This window comes from Passer montanus, unplaced genomic scaffold (assembly GCF_014805655.1).
Source record: "Passer montanus isolate IOZ18808 unplaced genomic scaffold, ASM1480565v1 scaffold21, whole genome shotgun sequence".
NCBI lineage: Eukaryota > Metazoa > Chordata > Aves > Passeriformes > Passeridae > Passer > Passer montanus.
This window is the reverse complement of record NW_024366703.1, coordinates 13,047,009-13,072,413: the sequence shown is the minus strand read 5'-3', so window position 1 is coordinate 13,072,413 and position 25,405 is coordinate 13,047,009. Positions and strand designations below refer to the sequence as shown.

The 25,405-nt window shown below is 41.6% G+C and overlaps 1 protein-coding gene across 1 annotated transcript in view; it reads right to left on the bottom strand.

Moving 5' to 3' along the window:
* KCNK18 (potassium two pore domain channel subfamily K member 18) overlaps positions 1-25,174 on the bottom strand; it is a 30,227-nt gene extending 5,053 nt beyond the window's left edge. Inside the window, exons 1-4 of the mRNA XM_039709105.1 lie at positions 24,958-25,174; positions 23,793-23,948; positions 20,821-21,582; positions 16,108-16,141 (exon numbers count right to left, since the gene is read on the bottom strand). Of these exons, the coding sequence (XP_039565039.1) occupies positions 16,108-16,141; positions 20,821-21,582; positions 23,793-23,948; positions 24,958-25,174 (1,169 nt within the window). The remainder of the gene's footprint in view (positions 1-16,107; positions 16,142-20,820; positions 21,583-23,792; positions 23,949-24,957) is intronic.
* Positions 25,175-25,405: the final 231 nt, after the last annotated feature.

The following is a 25,405-nucleotide window of genomic DNA, read 5'->3' as shown; positions in this document are numbered from 1 at the left end:
CATTAAAAGCTGGAAAATAACTGGGCTAAATAACACCTTGTTGTATCTGTTCTTTCCAAGCTGGTTTTCCCTTTGGAGTGAATGCAGCCCTGAGGCCACTCTTAGCTCTGTGATCAACGGGAAGAAATGCTGGTCTCAGTTTTACAAATCTAATTATTTTCTTCAGAAATCTGTCTGAAACTAAAAAGCCTCTGACAAAAAAAAGTCCTCCTTATCCCTGGAGCTCAGAGGAATTCAGTCATTGCACGTGAATTGTGTTTATATTGACTGCTTACATGTCTTTCAAAACTGGTGTCTTCTAGGTGGCTCTGCAAGAAAACACAGACCCCTCCAGGCACAAACTGTGAGCTCTTTTTATAAAGAAAAATGTTTAGCAATAAGAATTCAGGATGAGCTTGTGTTTACAGACACATGTACACGAAGGGATGTGTGTGCCTAAGATCAGTTATTCAGGTAATGGTGCACAACCCACTCGCCCTGGGAATTCTTGTGGAGAACAACATTCATTGTTCTTTAACACATTTTTAGTGCAGCTGGCTTTAAGAATGTTAAACCAAGCTGTAACTTTGTCTCTTTAAAAGGCAAGTTAAGTGTGAATAAAATAAAAAAAAGGTTCATCTGCCATTTTAAAGAATTGTGATGTCACAGTAGAGTCCCTCAAATACACACTCATCAGTGAAAGGGGCTTCAAAAAGTTGCCTTACTTAATTAACATTTAAGTGCAAATCCCATCCATCATAAAAAGTGAATCCACTCCCAAATCCTTGAATTGCCTGCCAGACCTACATCTAAATGTATTATCCTGGAACAAACCCTGTGGAAAATTCATAATGATAAACAAGCCCACCACCCTGAGCAGGTGTGACCTGCAGGCTGCTGAATACTGTGATTGCTTCCCATAGATTATCATTTTAGCAACACCTGGGCTGAATGTGCTCTGCTGATGCAGCAGCCTCGTGGGTCCTAATGAAATAATTATGGGATAAGAGCACAAGGAAACAGTCAGGGCCTGCAAGAAAACAAACAACTGTAATGCAGGAACAAAGATACTAGATCAGCTGGGGGACAAAAAGCTTTTTGTATGGCCTTATTTATACTGCTGGCATAAATGAAATCTCTTCAGACCTTTATGCAATATGTTAGATATAAGTGCAGTCAATGAGAAATGTTAACTGCCTGGTCTGGAGAAAATCACATTAGTTTTACAGGACAAGCCTTACATGAAATGTCCTGGTCTTACAGGAAAGAGAGGAAGGCAGAAGAAGAGGTTTCTGCCACCCACCTACACCTGCAAGTAAGAGCAATTCCAAACAAACCTAGGAAGTCAATGGGCTTTTCTTTTGGTAGGTGATAGAAGTCAAGTTGATTGGTGAAATGTACCAAGAAATAAATATATGCCAAATAAAAATGCAAAAGAGCCTTTAAAATATCTGAAGGTTAAAATTTTATATTGAACAGTTCTGAATCCTTGCAAAATACAGTTCTGAGGCTGTTCTGAACAATGCAGTGGAAGGTCAGTGAGATGTGGGGTGCATGAGCTGTACCTCTCAGCCAGGTGTGACTCAGGATCTCCTCAGACACCCAGAACCATCCCTGGACTTGCTCCCTCACCCATCGCTAATGGGTGAAACTCAAACAAGATTTTTACTCTAGTACTCTGACAGACCTAAGAGTTACCCACATGTTTAATCCCTGACTTCAAGATGTGACTTTGCAGGACTGGATCTAAAATGTCTTAGCAATAATTATAAATATTTATTTAAGAAAAAACCCCACAACTTTTGGAACAGTTCTTTTTTGTGTTACTTTTAATTAGAAATTATATTTCTCTGAAATATCTGTTCTAGAGTCAAAGAAGAGACAAATATTAAGTTTATATCCTATATGATCTTGTTGAATTCTTAACACTGAAAAACATGGTTTGTAATCTAAAATGACTGAGACCCTTTGCTTCAACAAACCAGTCATAATCTCTTAGATACCAGCATACACAACTGGAAATGCTGCAGTAAATTTCTTCAGCCAAATTCCTTTCTAAAGATCTTAATTGATTTTCTTCCACCAATACAGCTTGTGGTTTTACACTGGTTTCCAACAGGAGATTTTTTTTGTCCCTTGGACTTTACAATCTTCATATGAGTCTAAACACACTTGGAAAAATAGGAAACCCTGCCTGGGAGTATAAATTGCACTGCTGTGCTTAGTCACAAATGGCTGAGCACAATGAGATTTTACAATAAACCAGAAATGTCTGTGTTTTGTTGTGTCAATAAATGTTCCAGTGATGCTCTTAAAGACAATAAATTACTGGTAATGGAACACTATCCTCAGCATGTAGAAGTAATTTTCCACTTCCAGACATTCTCAGATTAGGTTTAAATTGCTATTAGAAAATCCTAAATGTGTTTGGTTGAAGAAAATCTTTTTAAAGTCTAGAAATAATCTGGCAGTGGCTGGTTAGGGCAGAATTAGCAAGAGTATTCCTGGGGAGAACAGTTTACACATATGGAAGGGAACTTGACTCCAACAGATCCCCACCACTCACTGAGGGAACAATACACAGAGATTTCAGAGCCTGTAATTTTTTGCAGCTGCTCAGCTGAAAGGGAAATATGTCAGGGCTAAGGAAATCATTGTGAGTTTACAAGAGGGCTGGAACTCCTGGTCTGGGCTGCCCTTGGCAGAAATGTCTCCATAATGGTTGTTCTCCAAAAGCCTTTGAGATGGGAAAAGAAACTATGGGCATGGGAAGCAGGGCAGGACAGAAGGAGAGCAGGGGAAGGGAAGAATCAAAAGTGAAGGAAACAGCAGAAAACTGGTGTACAACCACTTTTTGTGAGTAGAGCTGTTGGTTTCCATGGGGATCCACAGAAATCCATGGTGTGTGTATCAGCAGTGTTCATGTGCTGGTGGTGCCTGCAGCCCAGACCTAAAGGTGCAAATCCTGGGGTTCTTACACACTCTCTGTTCTTCAGCATTGGCTTTAGCAATAGAAAATCCAAGTAGAACAACCCTCCCCTATTTTTTCCTTATTAATGGCTGCAATACTAAAGCAGAAAAGTGTGCTTATTTATCAGTGTAACAACTGTGAACAGCCTTCAATGCTGCCACACTTGTCCTTATCCTACACTGAAAAATAAAGAGTTAACTAGAGATGCATAGCATCAAGAGGAACTTCTGTATTGACTTTCTGAGGTTTTCCAGAAAGAAATCCACAAGGGATTGAGAAGGAATTTTCAGAGGGACTAATTAGCTTCATGCTCTATGAGAAATATCACTGCTAAACTTAGACTCTGCTGGACTGCACTGCACTATCTCCCACACTAATGACCCCAAAACATGGGGCAAATTATTCATTCCTGATCAATGCATTCAAATTCAAAATCACATTTCCCTCAGCATAAATCTTGCTTTATTTCATCCTTTATTTTACTTTGTAGAACCCTGAAATGAAAAGAGAATAAATTGGGGTAGTTAATGGATATATTTCCATTGGCTATAGCAGGGTTTGCCCATAGATGTGATGTGTGGCCTGTGCTGTGTAAGTGAAAAATAAAGGTTACTATTTATTGTCAGAAGCCATCAAAACTGGCTGTGCTTCCTTCTGTTTTCTGTCAGTTTTTCAAGCTTTTGTGAGCCTTGTGTAGTCTTAATATGATAGATAATTTTGTGTAGTGGAGAGTATTTCTGCAAAGGGACTGAAGGGATTCCTCTGTGCATGACATCAAAAGTATTAAATTCTCACTCTACAAATTCACTCTATAAGTATTAAATTTTCACTCATTCTTGCCTTTCTGAAAAAGAAAGAGAACTTATGTAAAATCAGGATTCTGTGACATGGAGTATCTTTGTCAAGCAATCCTGGCTTTATATAATTTTTTTAAAAGTTATGTAAAGTTTATATAGTTTATAGTTATATAGTATAGTTAATAGTATATAGTTTAAAGTTTTATAAAGTCTTACATAGTTTTATACCATTTTTACTTCCATTTTCCTGTGCAAACAAAGCAAATCACACACAAAATATTTGGGGACAGCTTTTCCACAGTCATAAATTGTTTTGATGCAGGGCAGGTTAGTTAATCCCTGTGAAGTTTAAACATCCTGGGGGAGGGAAGTTCCACAGTTAGCTGTTCAGATCTGACAAAGGCTCAGCATGCCACGTGTGGGATTTGAGTGGAGGTGCCCATCCTGCAGGTGCAGGGTGGAGGGGCTCAACCTGCACCATCCGTGTGACGCTGCCTGGGCTCTCTATTAAATTAAACATTTCCAGGCACCAGATTTTCCCTGCAGGAAGAGCCAGGCATTGTCAACATTTATAAAGCCTGATGAGACCTCCTCACCGTAGGGTGAAAAGTGTTTCATCATGATGAGTTTCCAGCTCTTCAGTGACATTTGATGAAATCTTATTAAAGGTAATTATATTTGAGGGGCGCACGTCTAAGTTTTAATGAGCCTTTATCGTTGTTCATTATCTGATTTCTTCACTTTCATTGTCCAAGGGTTTGTTTGCTTCATTCAGCTAAATTAAGGGAGAACCACGTTCGTAGCCTCTTCCCTCCAACTTTCAGGTCCTTCACTGTGTTTTATGACTGTACTGGTGAATATTTGCCCACAATTTGTTGATTTTTAGCTTCTAGGGACTCCCATCTTTTGTGAGAAGTTATGGACAAGAATAACTTTATGAATAATAAACAGTCCCAGGTTTACAGGCTATGATTTTTTGTTTTCATTAAAGGAAATTCTTACATAAAGAAAGAAGGTTTTGAGTTTTCAGAAATCACTGAAGTTTGTGGGACGAAATCCAGGCATTACAGATGCTTCACACAAGAATTATATGCAGATTTAAAGCAGAAATCCCATTTTGACCACATATTCTGGATTGAAAGGGAAATGGACTGGGCATCACACTGACTTGTACTAAAGATGAATATCTTCTCTAGCTTAATTCATTATTTAAAGCCCTGACATGGGAAAAATACTCTGGATTTTAACAGGAGAGCATATCTTCATTCAGTTTTTCCTTCTCTTTCTGTGCCTTTTCCATGAGGAATCCAGGTAAGATATATCCACTGAAAGCTGCAAATTATACCGATACCCATAATTATAATTATCATTAACTATCTAGATTGCCTGCAGTAAAGAAGGTGAAGAAGTGATGCCAGTTGACTTCTGTGTAATTATGTGTTTCCCAATAACTTTTCCTGATTTCTGATTAAAAATCCTTTTTCAGGGGAAATAAAGTATGCTTTTGAAATTCTACACTGTGAACAATCACCTCAAGGAAAAGGTTCTGATAAGAAATATGAAGCACCAAAATATTAATGACCTGACTTTTTTCACCTCCTGAGCAGTTTTTCAACATTACATATATGCAACTGATTAATTTTATGAAATAAATATTTTTCATTTTCTAAATTAAATAATGATTTTTTAAATGTAAAACCTTTTTCCTGTTTTTTTCTTAGATTGTCATGTAAGTATATAGTAGCAGATCCCTCATAACTTTAAGATACAGTCAACCTAAGGATCTGAGGATCAAGCTCCTGTTATTTTCAAGTGTTCTGGAAATTCAAAACTCAAATCATATTTCTAAGTAACCTTTTTGTTAATAAGCTGGACATCTGAATTCTGGGCTGTTTGCAGTCTGAGTTTGAATCAAATTGTATCTTGAGCACCTCTAGAATTTCACTTGCAATTAAATACTTTGTTTTTCTTTCCATATGATTTCTCTTTGTCAAAAATAATCAGGTACTCCCACTTCTTTGCAAAAAACATACCTCTGATTTAGCTTTGCTTAGAGCCTGCATCTACATGAAAGGAGATTTCAATAGGCTGCCTCCATTGCCTCTATTTTCAAATCACAATATTTGCACAGACTGTCTCTTCACAAGAATAAATAAAAGAGAGAAAGCAAAGCAATAAAAGGAAAATTCGAGGATAAAAGAAATAATTTGCAATCCTACTGAAGGCAAAGCATCCTGCTACATCTTTGTTTTTCAGATAACCCAAACCAACTTCAAAGTTAGACTCTAAAGGCAGGATCAATATCCATAGCAACTAATTGCATTTACTGCACCTGCTGGAAAGTGCAGTGGCTGTGTCCATGAATACCAGAGTAACCAGGCTGCTGCAAATAACAGAGAGCCTGGCTGAAGGTGTGCCCTGGGGCACCTCTCTGCCAGCCTCAGGATACCCCCCTGCTGATGCTCAGGCTTGTTATGTTTTTAATAAATATATTGCCCTTCCTCTTCTGCTGTTCTTGACACCAAAAACATTCTCCAAAGAATTTAAAAAGTCTGTCGTCCTCCCTCAGCCCATGAGTACAAAAATCCTGGCACAGGTGGCACATAGAAATTGCTGCCTGCCTGACCCTAGGCAGCACCACTTCCCCCTTGTGCTCCTGCATGCAGCCCTCCCTGTGCTGTTTGCAGTAATCAGATGTTGCCAGGAATTGCCTTTCCATTATTTAGTTATGCAGTGCACAACATAAAGAACTTCCAGTCCCAGGCTGGGACTGCACATCAGAGCCAACACATCAACAGGGGTTCATCACTGCTCTGTGCAGCACCCCTCTGTCAGGCAGCCCTGAGCTGAGCAGGTTGTCACATTGCAGCTGGGCATGACCACCTCAGCACACACAGCACTGCCACCACCCATTCAGCAGGGCTGCTTTGAAATGTTTACAGAAGCAGAACAATATCCTGGAGCTGGAACTGCTCCTCGCGGGTATTGCACAAGCAGAACGCTCCTTCTTGGTGTTTATCAAGTGTTGTGATCCAGCTGAATTTCTTTGTGAGACAATAATCCATTCAGTGTAAAAGGCTGATAATATTAGAAACCCTTTTGTGTGTGGTTAGCTCTGTTTGATTGCACAGATAACATGTTTCTGTTTCTATTTGTCAGTTTTATATACACAACTTGTAGAGTCAGAAAGAGAGCAGGGTCTGAAATGTATAGCAAAGATCATTAAATAGCAAAAAGACATCTTTTAAATATTAATATTTCCATTCTGGATCCTGTAAGCCTTGCCAGGAACTGCCTATGGATCTTATTTAAAGCACACTGCCTTTGTGATAGGTGTTTCACAGGTAACTCTATGAAACAGATCTTGCTCTTTTTAAAATTTGTTTCTCCCCAAATTAATTGATAAATTTTACTTAATACTCACCAAAATAATTTGCTTGCTCTGACATAACCCTTGAGCCTTTTGTTACAGCTTTCCGGCTTTTCTAATAAGAGAGGCAACATTCATTGGGCAGACAGCAGAATGAATGTTTGGGCTCATTTTCTGTCCGTGTACAGTTCCCCTCTCCCTGCGTGTGTGAGCAGCCCTTGTGGTTTGTCCTGCTCTTGTCTGACAACGGGCACAGCCCAGGAAAGCAGGGCTGTGCAGCCCAGGTCACAGCCAGGCTTGCACAAACCTGAATGGGAACACTGAGTGATAAATGCGTGTTGGGAAGATGGATCTGGGTCAGTTTCCAGCCCTGGATGTGCAGAGCAGCCCGAGGGGCTCAGCGCTGATGCTGCCTCTGTCCCTCTCAGAAGCCCTGGTGGTAAATCCATGCTGCTCCATTCTGCACTGATTTCTGCCAGAATTTCTGTCTGAAATGATGTGGGAATTGCCCTGGAGGAGGCAGGGGGTGGGAAGAGGGCAGACAGGGAGGGCAGAGGAAGATCACTGTGGTTGCTGTATCTGCTCTGCATCCTCAGCCCCTGCCCTCTCCTCCTAAAGCAAACAGAGATAAACCCTGCCAGGTGCAGCGCTGGGGGACAGCAAAAGGGGACAGCAGAAAGGGCAGCACGGGGCCACCAGCAGCAATCTGCACCCATTCTCCCTCCTCCTCCTCTCAGGAAGGTACCCCCAAGGTCAAACAATCCCCTCCATAGCCCGGGAATGACGCTTGGGATCATGTCACCACAGGTCAGCATCTCCTGTCCCTGCACAGATCCATCAGCCATGCCCGATGTGCTGGTTGCCATTGCTGGCAGCCATCCTCCTTCCCCGAGCATTGTACCTCCTCCTGCTTTCAGGGCAGGGAAAGTTCAGCATCCAGGCAGCGTTCAGAGAGGGGTAGGGTCGGTGTTATTCTGGGGTGGGGCTGTGGTGCAGGAGCTGGCATTTGGTTCTGTCAATAACCATCAGACCTGCCTCGTGCAGTTATATTCACCCATGCCAGCAGGACCTGGAATGATTCAAGTCCCGTGGCCTCTACCACTGGAACTTAAATTCCACTAAAAATAACAATAAGAGAAACTGGAGACATTTAAGCAGAAGTCTGGGCCGAGTATAAGCAAGGATGGAAGAGAACAAATAAAAGATTATCTGTCCTTTGAAACACCACATCTTCCTGCCAGTTCAAATATTGACTGGCTGCAGAATAGGAAAAATCACTGCTTGCAGTGGGATGGAAATGGCAGAGTTTGCTTCAGAGAGAACTCAGGAAGCAAAAATGATGTTTGGAGGCTTCCAACAAAGACCAGGGCTCCAAAGCAGGAGAAAAGGCACCCTGTGCCTTGAGGGGGATATCTCAGGGATGGTTTTTTGGTCTGAAATCTGAATGGAGACATAAATTTCACATCCAGGACGCACTGTGGCATTTAGTATTCATAGATTAGAGTATCCTCTTTTGGAAAGGACTCAAAAGGGTCACCAAGTCCAGCTCCTGGCACTGCTCAGTGGTGACACCAGCTTTAAAGAGTGGATGTGAAAACATCCTCCTTGCTGGTTGTTTCCATGGACGTGGTGAGAAATGCAGGGGAACTGATCTGCCAGAAGAGAAAACTTGTGCATTCAGGGTATCCTTCAACCAGATCCAGTTTTTTTTCTGTTTCTCACTCTAAAATTGTAACAAACATCTTCCCACTGAGTTCCTGAAGTGATTACCCATCTCACACCACCAGCTGTGAATGGGGTGTGCTTGGTGATATGACTTTCAAGAGCTCCCCTCTCTTCCAGCACATCCTGAAGTCAGCATTGTTCTGACTGTGTTAGGGTTTGGTTTGACCATTATTTTAATTGTACTGTGATGGATGGTGGTCTGGTTTGACTTTTTAAAATTGTGTGTGTGTATCCAGTGATTTTTTTGTCAGTAAAAGACAATAAACTTCCAAATAAGCCTTTCTGTCTGAGATGTTCATTTTTCTAATGCTAGAAAGGCCTGTAGAGATCAATTACGGGAACAAAGAATTAGAATCTAGCTCCTCCTCTGGTATTAATTAAACCTTTTATCCTATGGTGAGCAAACAGCATATTAGGCTTTGCCACAGTCCTCAAAGGTATTATTACCACACTTCAGCGGATGAGGGCAAATAAAGCCAAGGGAGGCTGTCATTTCCTTTAGGTCATTTTTCCAAATTGATGCAAAATAGAAACCAGAGCATAAAATGCCCTGTTCTACATCAGTTTCTCTTTCCACCAGCCAGTGCTTCCCCCACTGGCATGCAGAGCAATGTGGGCAGTGCTTCTACCCTGCCTGGCTCTCCCTGCACATCAACAAGGATTGCAAAGGTCTGCATTTTCACTGCCTGCCTCCCATGTGGGTTTGGGTGGGCCTGGCTTAGGAACTGGCACTTTGTCACCTCCTGTGTCCCTGCTTTGGGCAGTGATCTCCAGGTTCCACTGCAGGAAACTTTTCACTGAGGAAAGGAGAGGAACAGGAGAGGGGCAGAGGAGCAGCAGCACTGCAGACCCAGCTGCTGGCTCTGGCCCTGAGCTGCTGTGCAGCTCTAAATCTTCTGTGCCTCTCTTTGCCCATTCATATGGCCGTTGAGATTTTTCAGTACTTCCCATGTATTTTTTTTCTCTAAAATGAATGTTAAAATAAGAGCTGATCAAGGAGTATCTTAAAATCTATGTTCTCTGTGATGATAAATGTAGGGCGACACATCAAATTATCTTTGTGGCCCCTTTTTGCTTTAAAAACAAAACAATAATAGATTGACTATTCAATAACAGATTGACTAGTCTGTGTAAAGTATTTTGATATTCTTTCTTTCCTAAACTTCATTCATATGTCCCTCCTCTTAAAGTCCCTAACTAACAATCCCACTGTTCCCAATGTTGCATAGAATTTTCTAAGGCGTTCTCTGGTTGGCGGGGCAGAGGAAGGCTGAAGGACAAACAGACAGACCTGGCTCCATCCCAGCCGTGCCCTCTGCTGGTGCTGGGCCTCCCGCAGGAACGAGGTCTGCTTGCACCATCTAGTGGCTTCAGGTAACCCAGCCAAAGGGATTTTCTATTCCCAGCACACATCCCCAGCAAGCCTGAATAATGAAAATACAGACGAGGCGTTTGCAATTTCAGGTAGCTCTACGTGAACACAGGAAAAGCAAAAAGCACACTTACCTCCAGGAATGAAATGAGAATTTTCTCTTAATCAGTTATTTCCCCCTCACACACATAAATTTTATTTACCATTACCACCATTCAAGGCACAGAAAAGCAGAATCCTTAAGAAATAAAATAAGGAGGAAAGTTCTTCCACAACAATAAAAAAGAAGGCATCTGTCCAATCTCCCTGCCAGGATCGATATTCTGCAGGTCAGACTGTGATCATTATCACACATCCTTCCTTTTGCAGCTGCTTAAGGACAGATTTGCTTTCCTCCAGAGAGAAGTAAAGCTGTGAAAGCAAAGCTACAGAGAGAGTGTCTCATCACTCTTATTGAGTGAATGGAAATAAAAGCATCTGCAAAGACTTCAGAAGTACAACTGGAATGACAGGAGCTGCATTATTCAGAGATGGAGTCACACTAAAGGTTTTCCATTGAAGAAAATGAGAGCTTTGCAATAGTTGTCAGTCACTCTGAGTGTGGGAATTTACCTGAGCTTAGCAAACAGCACCTTGTTCTCTCACCATGGAGATCCATGGTCGTGGCAGAGGAGGGAAAGCCTCCAGGAAGAGAGAGGCACTTAGCAGTGAAGCTCCAGGTTATGTTTAATGGATGCCTAAGGACTTCTTCAAATACAAATGATTCATTCCTCAAGACAGCATGATCTACATAGAAAGCAGAACACATCCACTATGAAACGCATGACCTGCTACACCACCTGCACAGAATTATTTGTAAATCATGTTCTTCACTCAGAATAGCCTTTGAGTGATGTTTGTCACACCATCACATGGAAAGCCTTTCTAGGAATTTAAGCACTTGCTTGTTTGTTTTTAGGGTCCTCCTGAAGAGTGCCCCACAGCTTGCAGAGGATCCTATTTGGTTTAACAGGCTCTGGGGCTTTAAGAGAACATGAGCTTGAGTGGGCAATTTTGATGCATATTGCTTTCCTCCTGTAAATACAAATTTAATGTCCCTTCACTCACTGTGTTCTCTGGGACTAAAAGTTAAATTTATAAAGGCAAATAGTCTAGAGAGCTTATCCCCATGTTAATCTTGCAGGAAGGAGCAGAGGTGTATCCTCCAGACTGCAGGGACCCAGAGATCTTTCTGCAGAGCTCAAGGGATGAAAGGATGCTCCTTGCCTTGCTGTCTCCAGAGAGCCATATAGACCTGCAGAAGTGAAGGGAGGGCTGTCCATGAGTTCACGTCCCTCTCAGGTTTGATAGTTATAACCTATCAGACCATTGCCCAGCTCTCTCTCAGACATTATAGTCTGCTTTGCTTTGATTTTCTTATTTTTTCACTAAAGAATGTTGTTTCAAGCCCTTCTTGCTATAAGCTCTCTTCTAGCTAAGCATCTTTCTGTACAATTTTGGCAAATATTTCAGGGAGTGAGCCAGGAGGGCTCTGAATTGAAACATCTCCTGTAAAGGTCTATTAGTGTCTCAGTCTCTTCTCAGCAATAACAAGCATTCAAGTGTGGTTGCTTTTCTGACTGATCTCTTTTCTGCACCTGTTTCATCTTAGTCCTAAGGCAACTCTTGCCTGTGAAGAATTGATGCTCATGGACCCCTGAGTGCAGATTCTTTTACTATAAATCACTTAATCTGGGCAATATGACAATACGACTATAAACACTCCTATGTGTGTGTTTCTCTGACACAGGTGCCTTCCAGTCCAGTCTCATAAAATGTGATGATGATTTGAAATTTTGCAAGTTTATCACTTTTTTTTCCCCACTCTGGAGAGAGGAAAAGTGATTTCCTCAATCTGTGGTTTTCAAATCATTGCTGTGCTGGGTTACACCACTTTTCCAGCTTTCCAGGCAGCTTCAAGCACCTTGAATGAGAGCTATCCATCATCATGAAAGATAAATTAATGTCTGAAGGCTGACAGGCTCATGTTTCCTCAGTATTCAGAGTTAATGGAGAGAGGTATTTATAAAGATATTTATAAAGGTATTTATGAATACTAACACCCAAAGCCAGTGCATTGCTCAGGCATTCACTGATTGATTGGCCAGGCCACGAGTCCCAGAGCTGGACCACAGCTGGTGGGGTGAAGTGGCACAGCTGGAGCAGGACAGATGGGCAATGCAGACACTTCCTGAAATGTGGAAGTGCCATGAAATGTCATGGTGTTGCAGGAGGCTTCTGCACTCAGGGCTCCTATTTCACCGAGTTCCTTCTTTTTTGAAATACACCGCAGCTGCTCCACAGATCTACTCAATCACCCAGTGACACATATTTGTGCACGTGCCACAGGAGTTTCTCTTTCTTGCTCGGCCAGGACAGGCAGGAAGTGATAAGGGCTGCTTTAGTTACTGAGATGCGCTCTGCAGCAGGCAGGCAGCTCTAAACTCTCAGATAAATGGGGGTTTAAAGTCCTTATCTAAGATGCTCCAAGGAACCGCCATAATAAAGATAATAAACTCCAGAAATAATAATTATTAACATAATTCAAGGAGCCTGACCTCAATCCCATGTTTGGTTTATAATTCCATTATTTTTTCTGACTTTGACAGAGCTGCTTCCCTCTGAAACTGCTGGAAGTGTAATCAAAGTCAGGGACCAAATATTTTGCTCTCCTTATTTATAACTGAGCTGCTCTGAAAGGTTGTATAGCCCCATGGTGATGTCATTCAGACTAAAAAGCAGGTGAGATTTTTAGATCAAAACAGCATTTGCCAAAGTCAGACGCTTCAAATCCTTCTGTGTGAAGTGGCAGGCTGGAGAATTTTACAGGAACACACTCCCTAATGGCTTTTTATGACACCTTTTTCCAAACACTGAAATGCTGAGAACAGTTTCTAGTATGGTTTCCCGCTCCCTTCAGTAAAAGCTATAATTGAACAAATAAAATACCTGACTCTCAAAACACTGGACTTCAATTAAGCTCAAGTCAAAGTGTTTATTGGAACATCATCCCTAAAATCTATTTTAAAGTCACCTGGAGACTGAGTTTAATGACTACCTTAGTTGCTGTGTTTATAGTGTTGTTATTATTGATGCTGCAGCTTCCCTTTTAATGGAAAACAAGGCCAAGAGAGGGAATATTATCCATGCTTCTCCAAGGAAGAAGTAAATCTTTGACCCATGGCAGGGTGAGCCTTGTCCCAGAGACATGTCACAGCCAGGCTCTTCCTGAGGATACAGGGACATGTTGGGCCATTGATGGGAACTCTCTTCAAAGCCAATGGGAAACATAACCACAAAAAAAAAAAAAAAAAAAAAAGCCACATGACTGCTTAATGTAGGTATAAGACACATCTTAATGTTTGTCTGGCTTTGATCAAGAAGAACTTGGACTTATTGAGAAATTTCCTTTTCTCAAGAGTCTGCAACCATGTCTTGATTTCAGGTCAGGGCTGTTGACCTGGAAAAATATCTAGTCCTTTTAAGAGAAAAACAAATAATCAGTTATTTAGGCAGTTTTTTGTAGGAAAAAACCTTCCCATGCGAGGGCAGTTTAGACATGAAATAACTCCTCTAAAACCAAGATCAAAGTGATTAATGACAAAACATATTATATTTGTCACTTCCCTCCAAACCTGATTTTTCTAAAGCACTGTGAGCTTTGCCATGGATATCAAGAAGATCAGAATTCAGCCCTCTCTTTCTTAAATACCATTTATAAGTGGCTTTTTTAGAAGGCAAACACATGCACCCATGCCAGTCCTTAATCTCTCTGAGCACAAAATGTGTTCATTTCCTTGGCAGAGAAAATTGCTGTAAAACCATTTCTTGCAGGGGAGACAGAAAAGAGGTGCTGTTGGCTGTCAAATGTTAGTCCAAGCATTCACTATTTAGTGACCCATTCAGAAAATCAGACTTCTTAGTGCAGCAAATTATGTGCTGCTCTTGAACTCCAAGGCAAATTCATGAGCCTCCATTTGCTCTCTTATTTCCTCTTCCCAGGAAGCACAAGGCTGTCTTGTCACCGGGCTATTTAAACTGTTTGAGAAACATTTTTTCATCAAGAACGTCACATATTTTCTTGTCTGAAGATCATACCATTGTTTGGTGTTCTCCTGGGAGGTGCAAAAAAGCTTGGAATGAGCCTTGGAGAAAGCCAGCCCTCTTTCATCAGCAGTGTGACCTGACATGTCTCTGTGTCAGAAGTTACAGTGACAGCATGGGAGGATCACAAAGAGCTTTATCTTTCAAGTCCTTCCCTTCTTACTGACATGAATGGCTCAGTTCACAGAGCCATTCAAAGGTGGAAAGGTTAAAGCCTTTCCAAATGCCCTCTCTTCGCCATCAACATTTTGTGCTTCAGCCAAAAACACGCCCTACAGTCAGATTTGCTTTGAAAACACTTGCAGCTTTTGGCTGGCAAGAGTATTTGGAGCATCCATTAAGCATCAGTGAAATCTGGGCAGTCAGTGCTCTCCTGAGAGTTTGGATGCTTGTGTGAGAGATAAGCAGCCTAAAATCATGTGCATTATCAAGCTGGTGTGCAGAAGGTTTAATAGATAACTGAATTCCCCAAACTCCCAAATTCCTTAGGCAGCAACATCTCCTATTACTTTCCACAAGAAAAGTATAAAGTGGGGAAAATATTAGAAAGTGAGTGTCTGGTACCCACAGTGAGAACCCCAGCCTCCAGGTCTGGTTCTGCTTCTCAAATATTTTTGCCACGTGTGACAGAAGGCAGAAAACAAGTGACTCTCCCCTGTTGCCCTGATTTTTTAAGTTTTTCTAAACCTTCTGATATCTACATTCTTGTAACAAACTTTCTGACATGCTTTATGTAAATAACTTATTGTTTTGCATTCTTGTATGGAGGAGGAGAAATTTGATGGACTGTTGGTTCGTCCAGTGTCATTGGAGAGGCGGCACTTTCACCCTCCAATCCACTGTCACTTTTGGAAATCTATAAATGTTGGAGTCAGAAATTAAAAAGTCCCTTTTTACCTCGAAAAAACAACGTGTATGCATGGTGTTATTTAGTGTCCTGTAGTGACACTCCCCCACAGGGCACAGATCAGAGAGCACGATGACAGTCTGCAGTGCACAGCAGATCAAGGAGCTTTCCTCCAGCAGCACATCAAGAACACTGGCAATTTTATCTGCTGGTTTTGTGGTGTTCTCTCACTCCGTTTTCCTGTTCACACAGCAGTTTGTGGAAGCAGATAATGTAATGAATCATTGTTGGTAGCATCGTTACCCTGATTCCTCATCAGTAGATGCTTAACATAGAAATTCATTTTTCACTGTCAAATTTCTACTCTTTTCTTCTTGCTTTCCTTTCCCTTCTTGCCCCTTGCTTTCCTTTTCCTCTGGACTTTGGTGTGTCCTGAAAATGCACAAACATAAAGTTTTATGCACAAGATCAGTGTTGGAAGGATTTTGTCTCCAGCCAAACAGAGAGCTTGATCAGTTTGAAAAAGCCTGAACTAACCTCAAAAGAACTACATTTTATCTACTCAGAGACTGAATTTTTAACTCAAAGAAAAAAAAAAAAAAGATAAGAAGAAAGCTCAGATTCACATGCAAACCCATGAGCACACAAGCCAACTAACATTTGTTCAAGCACTTCCTAAAACCCTCTGATGAAAACCACGTGCAGACAATCAGTTATTGGCACGTACAAGCAACACATTCATGGACTTCATTGCTCATGAAGGTTGCACTTCGACCTCAGACTGCTATCCTAAAAATATTGGCTTCATATATGAGAGATCTGCTGTCTTCACGTAGCTATGATTTGCTATATGAGTGATGGAGAAAATTCCTCATATTTCTGCTGCTATCTGTGCCTGTGTACTTTAACAGAGACAATTGAAATTTACCCTGAGCAACTTCATCTCCCTTGATCTGTGTGTAAATGCAGGTTGCTGTGTCAGATGGCTTGAAAAATATTTTTTCTACTAATAAGTGGTGCATGAGGTGAGGAAGGAATGGAAATATAGCCCAGCTAAATACATAAATTTGGTCTTAGAATATTGTATGTCCTGGCAGAACATGCTGAATACAGCCTGTGGAGATGCTTACTAATAGTAATAATAACAACAACAAAAAATATTGTTGCTACTTATATAGAAGAATAATAAATTTTCAAAGAGTGTTTCATTTATGAGAGCCAGGTTAAATGATAAGACCCATCCTTCTGGGTTCACAAAACACTCACATTGCATGCAACAGCCACACATGTTCCATTTCATGCTCCCTGTGGTCTGGAAATTAGGATCACAAGGTATGCTGGGAACCTGGAAGCAAAGAGGACTGCAGGGACTGCTCCCAGCTGGAGTCCCAGCCTTGGCCTCTGCTGAGCTGCCACCACACATGCAATTAGCATTCATTATATGGCAGTGTTTTTATGATGTGGGTGCATCTCCACCTGGAACAAGTTGAAAAAGCATAAAAGCCATCAAAGTGTTATCAGATGTTATCAACATTGAGCCCACTAAAATCTGGACTGCATCTGAAGCACTGGCACACAGATGACAAGTCCTACATCCCACTAAGAATTTCCTGAGTCCTCAGACGTACTGCTCGTGCAAAAGATGCTTGTGAACAAAATGTCATTCTTTGAATGACAAAGCACAGGATGAGAGGAATGTTTCTGAGGGTTTCATTAATGGCTTTTCAGCCCAGACCCTGTATCTTCTTTCTGACCCTCTTTTATCTCTCAGGAGGATTCCTTGCACAACTTTCTGCCCTGCTGTGGCTGCTGGTGGTGAGAGCTGTGCTGGAGCCCACCACCCATAACCACTGTGCTGGTTCAAGAAGGGCTCTCCAAGCAAGCTCCCCGCACAAACCTTCCCAAGCCAGAGGAACCAGCCCCCACTGTATTTTCAGTCTCAAGCATCTCTTCCCTATATTTGTGTCTACCCAGAAAATGGCTTTTTCCCCTGCCACTTCTGTCATTTTCTCCTTCTAACCCTCCAGCCCAAAGATTATTTTCCACTCCTTCCACTCATTCCCATGGTTTCCCTGTGATTCCCACACCAGGGATACCCTGCCCTCTGCTCCTAAGTGCTCGTGACAGCTGCCATCTTGGCCCAATCAAGGGTGATTGATCCAGCATCCTTCAGCATCAAGTGCATTTGATCTGTAAAGCTCTCCAGCTGGGGCTGTAATAACTCATATCCGCTGTGGGTTACACATCAAGCAGCTCTTTCCCCATCAGTCACGTCTTTCCTGATAGAAGAGTTCTTCAGTGAAGCCCCTCACATCTAATCCACCATCTCATGCAGATCCTGATGGGGGAAAATTTATGAAAAGCAATATTTTGTACTGCTTTGAAGCAAACAAAGCTGATCTCCATGTCGATTTTGTTGAATAAAAACTTCTGTGGGCAGAGACTGTGAATTCTTCCAGGACTTAGTCCACGATAAGAACAGTCAAATCATAAATATTTATGCACTAAATGAGCCATTACTCACTACTTTGTTTCATTTTCATTAGCTCTGTGGCTATATTTGCTGTATTTACATTCAGATCCTGCTCTGCAGTGTGAACTGCTGCTGTCACTGCCAGCCCAAGGTTGCTGCTCTGCCACCTGGAAACTGGCTCCCAGCTCTGAGAGTGAGAGAATCAGGCCCAGATATTCCTGTTTGTGTGGGATCACTGCTTCAGTGCACCTGAACAGAGGATAGAAATACATTTTCATACCTGACAATGCCATGTGTGTCCAACTCTCCACCCTCCTTTAGGCTCATGACACAAGCCAAGTGACCACATTACTTTTACTGCAGCCTCATTGTGTGGTGTTGCCTAAATCATAATTTTTGGTGATATGTTTTGCACAATCTGGACTGGTTTGTCTAGCTAGCACACAAATATGAAACAAAATGTCTATTCAGGCATTGAATTTGCTGAGTGGCTTTTTAGCTCTATACCAATATGTTTCTATGCATTACAGGCATGGAAATCAGGCCAGAACAGGAGGGACAGAATACTTCCTGTCTCTGAGGGATACCAGGCTGCACAAGAAGAAAACAAGAACAGCAAAATCTGTAGAGAGGGTTCTCCTCATCTCCCAACCTAGAACTCAGTGATTATCAAGCCAGAATTGTTACCTTTGGATTTAATTGTTTTTAATGTTTTTCTTTCATGGTTTTGTCCCATCTCTCATTGATCTAATGGGAACTTTTAATTGCCACATCCTCTCATGACAAGGAATAGCTACAGCTTAATTATATCTTATGTGAAGCACGATTTTTTCTTCTTTCTGTTTCTTTTCTTAAGCCTGTCACATGTGGGATTCATTTGTCAGCCCCAGCTCTCATAATGAGAGATGTTTGAAAATCATTCCCTCATTCCTTGTTTCCCTTCTCTGAGCCCTTGTAATGTGACACATCTCTCCATCAGTCTCTCACCTCTTTCCAGACCAGAGAGCTCCTGTCTGTGTCCTGTATGGAAGCTGTTCTCTATCTTTGTTCATCCTTTACCCTGGTCTATAAACCTTTTTCCAAATTTACATATCCTTTGGGAGGTGAAGGACCAGAGCTGTGCACAGTATTCAACAGTCAGGTGCATTATTAGTTCATAGAGGGTAATGGTTATGTGATTTGTTCCCTCTCCTACAAAATCAATTTTTATCCCCCTTAACTGACAGGTTCTATAGGAAAGAAAGCTGTTTACTGCCATCCCTTGGCCATAACTAGAATGATTTGGTGCAGAATCTCTATTGTAAATCCAGCCAAAATTCCCTAAATTCATAAAGTAAATGGGAAGGTATTAAGATACTGTGACAATGAGAAATATATAGAGCATACATTCAGGATTAACTGCTCTCCATAAACGAGATCCCACTGATATGACAGAAACAAATTAAATTACATACAAACCAGTTATTAAAAATGTTGACAGGTTTAGAATATCACAAGGAAAGCCTTGAGAGGCAGGAAGTGCAGTTATCTGATCCATGCAAGTCCTTTCATTGATTTCTGAGAACTTTGATATGGCACCAAAGCTCTACACTGATTTTAATCTGAAGACACAAAATTAAGTAATATGGGAATCGTGATATGAACGAAGGGACTTTCTTCATAAGGCCAAAATCACAGCAAACATGACAGAGTTAGCTGAAGTTTCTTCCAGCTTCTGTAGTTTTTATTTTTATTCTTATAAAACACTTTTTATTTCCTATCAGTCATTATATGTCTTGCATATAATCAATGCTTAATTGCATCTAATTATTAATAAGGATTGAATACATATTGCCACATACATGGAGTGCAACAGACATAAGATGGCATGGAAATATTCTGAAAATCTCAGCTCCAACTGGTAAATTTGCTAATGGAGAATATTTTACATTCTGTCATCATCAAGCATTTTTTATTATCTAGAAATGTTCACACTTAGTGGGCATGCATATCATCAAAAGTTAAACGTGGTTAATTGAAGTTAGTGATTTCTTTTATATGAATTATATATTTTATTCTAAATTATTGGTTTTAATGAGAAGCTATTTTTGACAATTTAAATTATTAGTAATATAAGCAAAATCTTGAAGAAACAATTATATTCTTATTTTAATGTGCTCCACAATTCCATAATTACAGGATCCTCCCCACATCCCAGTGAAACAGGTGGGCTTTTCCTTCTGCAGGTGGCTCAGGGAGCTCCCAGAAGTGGAGCAGCCTGTGCAGAGTGGAATGGGGTGAGGAGTGGGGATCTCTGGGGTCGGTGTTCAGCACCTGCTCCTGTGGCAGCAGTGACATGGAGCTGCACTCCAGGATTGCTGTGTGCCTTCCCCAGCCACCACCAGGGAGCAGAACTTGCCCTGAGCACCTGGACATTGTGGGACACTCATTGATTCCAGCACAGACACGTCATGATGGAGCAGGAGTTCTTCCTGAAGACCTGAGCAGTTCTCTGACTGGTTTCTGGACAGGTGACAGAGATGGGGAAATGTGGTGTTCCTCCTTTGCATGGAACATTTCCCTGAGCTGTGCCAGGCGTGGTGTTTGCCACACACAGCAGCTGGGTCCACAGCTCTCCTCCCCAGCTCTCTGATGAAGAGCAGATGGCAGCAGCAGGGTGTCACAGCTCAGGACAGACAGACACAGCCAAGCTGGCTGCAGGGAAGGGGGCAGGACAGGACCTTCCAGGAGATCTGGGTCTTGCTTGGACAAGTACTGAAAACAAACTTCCTGAATTTGCTTGCAGTGGGAGAGGGGGACAGAAAGGCTGCAGAAAGTCAGAGCTTTGCAAAAAATGTCAGGGAGAACTGGCAGGGAGAGCCTTCAGCTTCTTCATCATGGAGCATCTGTGGTTATTTAGGAGAAGGGACCCCTCTGGAAAGTACTCCCTGGAGATGCCTTCACCAAGTGTCTCCAGAGGCGTTCAGCCATTTCACAGTCATTTCTCAGAGGAAATCAGATTAAAATATGGCACCTGCCAGCCCAGGGCAGAAATGCACAGAAACAATTTCATCTCATCGCAGTGGCCAATGCTGACAAGTGAAGGAGAAATGACTGCTCTTATTTTGGGTATATCTTCTTTGATGGCATATTTTTCTCTGCACAAAATGAAATCACCTTCTTATACAGAACGATTAAGCGGTCTTGGCCCAGTTTAAAAACAATGAAGACAATTTCCATGCCAATTATAATGTAGAGGGAAAAAAACAAGAAAAACTTGGGATGTTCTAGTTTTGTATCTCCAAATCCAATAGTGGTCAAAGTGATAAAGCAGAAATAAAAGGCTTCCTGAAAATCCATATTTTTTTCCCAGTTTGGAAGAATAGCAGCAGCACAGGAGATGTACACAAAGATAACGAGCACCATCAATACAATGGGCACATCTAATTTTTCTAACTCTTTTCCTATTTTGTCAAAATTCTTGATTACTCTGGACACTGTCTTTTCCCTGGCTAGTTCAGGACATGAACTCCATCTCTCTATGCTTTTATTTCTTGCTGGTTGTGTGTTTTCATTCTCCCTGGCAATTAACATTTCAAAAAGTTCCACGTTGCGATATTTGACTGGTTTCACACCTGCCTGACTTCTCAGCACTTCCATAATGGTCAGGGGCTCGTTGATGACTATTTTGGACTGTGCCCTGGATTTCAGTTCATTCCTTTTGCTACATGTGGATCCAGAGCAGAGTTTAGAGGCAAGAATTTTTGACTGTAGTTTCCTGAACTCGTTGTAGGACTTGGATAAGACAGTTGCAAGGATGTCTCCCATGTCTGTCAGGACCAAGAACATCAGGGGGATCCCAAATAAAGCATACAACATACAGAGATACTTCCCACTCCGTGTCACAGGGTAGGTATTACCATAACCTTGAACAAGAAGGGGAAGAGAAGAGAGAGAGATGTGATGCACAAATGGTAGCAGAAGATATGTCTTTTCCCTAAATCCAGTTTGGGTATTTATATTTCCTTCCTCTAACATATTGGATATGAAAATCAAGTTGTAAGCCATTGCTTTTCCATTATAGTGGGAGAAAACTTTGGTATTATAGTGCCTGTATTAAATTTTAACAACCATTTTTCTCTTCATCCTTCAGAAGACATTGAGTATTCCTTCTCTCCCTTCTCCCTTCTCTTCCCTGCTCTTTCCTGGATGAGCTTCTAGGCCAAGTTCTGATCTTGTCAGATTATCAGCTCATATGCTGAGCTATGGTTTCCCTCATTTTCTTCATCCATGCATGTTTTCACTTGTGGCTGCCACAGCCTTTGGTCTGAGCCCAGCCTCAGTTTCTGTTTTGCTGTGAGGCACTGAAATACCATTTATTCTTGGTCACTCTCTTCCCCACAGGCTAACTGAGAATGCTAATCTTTACTTACTTGGGGAAGATCATTGTTGTTATTGCACAAAGTGATCTTATTTATTTTTTCTTAATTTGTTTTCTGAGCATTAAAAATACCTTGTGCATTTTCCAGGCTTAAAACTTATCCCGAGCTTAAATTTAGCTATCCAGAAATCTATCCTAGCTGAGCCACTAGGCACCCTCCCCAGGCAGTGAAGAGATGGCAGTTCAGACCATCAAACTTCAGACTAGATGCCTCAATTCTCTCAGAAAATTCAAGGTAGATAATTTGATTCTATCCCGAGATGATTCATCAGTTCCTAATACTGCAAATAACAAACCCACTGCAATGGAAATAGCCACCTATTCCACCTATTAGCAGCAAATATTCCAGGCTTTCTGCTGTTCCCAAAACTGAGGAAGATGCATTAATACTCAGTGCTATGAAGGCAAAAAAGGCAGTTTAGAAATAAATATGTTGGGTCAGTGTGTATGGGCATATTTGTCAAGTCCCATATTAATGGAGGTGGGTAAATATACCCAGGGAAGACATTTCCCACAATATGCCTTCTCATCAGCTTGCTGAAGTCAAAGCTTTCTGATAAAACATTCCCTTTCAAAAGTTCTTGGCTGCTGTGTTTGTTCCAGGAAATATTCACAGGGATGAGGATTTTGGTCTCACCCCCAGTGTGTCTCTGGCCACCCAGACTTCTGTTTTTAACTGCAAGAAGCTGAGTTTGAGCAGTCACCTAAGAGCTGAGAGTGTGAGGTTTGAGCTGTGACACAGCACACAAGGGCTCTGGGTGAGCACATCAGCTCTCACACTGTTCCTTGTGCAGGATAAGCTGTTTTTTAAGATTCAGTTTTTCTTTTACAGTAGGATGCATCCCCATGCTGGGATCTTGAGCACATCCTACTGCAGTGGAGAAATGTCTTTGCAATTTGATACAATCCTGTGGGAATATTTCCCATCCAGCTTTGATTATGACAAATTTGGATAGACAGTGCCTGTACTTGCCAGCATTTGAGAAAGATTAACAAAGGGATAAAAGTAGCTTTGGGAATGAGCATGAGGAGTTGTATTTAGCAATGCAGAGGGAGCCAAAATCAGAGCAGATGTTTCTATTTGATCTAGGTCCTCCTTTGAAATATGAAGTCAGACTGAAAGATTTCAAAGGTGTGACTTAAACACTATCATGTGCTGTTAACCCAGAGAAATGTGAAGACAGTGGTTAATTACAGAACCACAGATTAACAAAGCTGAATTAGACACAAGTAACTGAGAAGCAATTGAAAAAACAATATATGCATTATGAACTACCTTTTCCAGAGAAAAAAACATTACCCAAGAGGACACACAACAGTGGGAAGGAAAAAGTTTGACTGAAAAATGGAGATTTCTTTTTAGATCAATAGCTCTGTGAACATCATATATGAATACATATTATAGTATACATGTAATGATGCAGTTAATTAGTGTCTACCATCACTAATTACTAAACTGTGACTTGTTTCTGTGACTCAGCTATGTCTCTGCAGTCTGTGTTTGCAGAACTGCTTGCAGACTCATCAGCAATACTCGGGAAAAATTCAAGGGGATTTGGGCTTTGGGTTTAGAAGGAGTGGGCTTGCTTGTTTGTTTCTTTGTTTAGGGTGGTTTAAATTCTCTGGAAAACATGCATTAGAGAAAGCAGCAATAGGAAGTTATTCTGAAGAGTGTTACTTTACCTCTGTACTTACCCACAGTTGTGAACACTGTGCAGCAAAAAAAGAGAGACCCAAAGAAACTCCATCTTTCTTGTGGATTGATAAACCAGACCGGGTCAGCTGTGTTGAAAAGCTCACGGATGTCATTGTTAAACTTCTCATTCACTGTCACGTTATCTGTCCCGTTATCTGTCACAGTCACAGCAGGAGGCACAGTGAGTGTCTGCAGACCACCTCTCAGGGAGCAGCCTGCCTGCTGCTCCACTGAAATGTACTGCAGCTGAGGATTTGCTCATATTCTCTAAAAAGATAAAAATATTCACCTTCTCACCCTCCCCTTTCAAGTCCCTCACCTCCACCTCTGAAATAATCAGGTGTGTTCAGTGGCTTTGGCGAATAAAAGGGTACAAATAACCATAAAGAAGCAGGACAAGATGTTTGAGTAATCAGCTTCCAGCCTGAATGTCCTGTTTCATTTTGGACTTCCCAGGAGATTAGTCTTCTTTTGGCCCAAAGACACTAAGAAATGTGGGGTCAGCAGTAGGGAACCTATATGAACCACTTGGATGTCACTGCCCAGAGCCCTGCTGTGAACCCTGCAACCTTTCTTCCTCCTCCCCGTGGCTGAGCTTTGCTGGAAAAGACATTATTTATCTTATTTAATTGCCTAAAACTAATAATTGTGCCAGCACAGCCACCTGAGTGAAACTCAGGAGGATTTCTAGCCCTTCTTTTCTCCTCTACCCCCTCCAAGCAGCATCACTGGGTCTGGGGTGCAGAGCTGCACCTGTCTCCCTCTGAGCATCCCATCACCAGAGGGCTGGCAGGGAAGCTCAGAGCAGGGAAGAGGCAGCTGGAAAAACTTTCTGAGAGAGAGGATTCAGCCCCCAGCAAACGGAAGGAAATATCACAGGAATCACAGCTGCTCTTTAAGAACCTGGGCAAAAGGGGAGAACACAGGAATCTCAGGAAAATTCTTTTCAGGCAGGAACACAACGAGTGGGGAAGCTTGCAGTCAAAAATCACAGCTAAGGAAGAAAACAGCAGTCATTAGCTAGGCAGAGGAAAATCCTGTTTGCAGGGTCAGCTGCTAGTATTTTAAATAATGTCTTCAAAAGCAGAAAAAACTCTAATTCAAAAAGCAAGAGAATTATTAGCTCCCTGTGCAGTTAAGTCATTTTGAAATTCCAGTACATACCTGATAACCTTCTGGCGAGGTACATCAGCTTGTGCAGAAATGTTCTGTATTCTTCACTTACCGTGGCCTTCCGGGTACCTTCAATGTGGTAAAACATGAGAGCCCCAAGAAAAGCATAGATGACAAGAGACACAATGAAGCAGGCATGAGGAAACACTGCCCAAAATATTTTTTTACATGTCACTTTACCACGCAGAGACTGTGATGTTGTTGCCATCCTATGCTCGTCTTTTTTTTTTTAAGGATAAAATTTTTAGAAAGAAAGATGAGGATGTAAAAGCTTTTGCAGCCAAGAAAAGCTCCTCCTGTGAAACCAAGGATTGTTCTGCCTCAGGCTTTCAGATCACATGTCTTTATAAGTGAAGATTGCACTACAGTCCCCACGGAAAAGCAGAACTGATCAAGCCCTGAAATACCTCTCAGTTGACGCCACGCCACTCTATCCCTG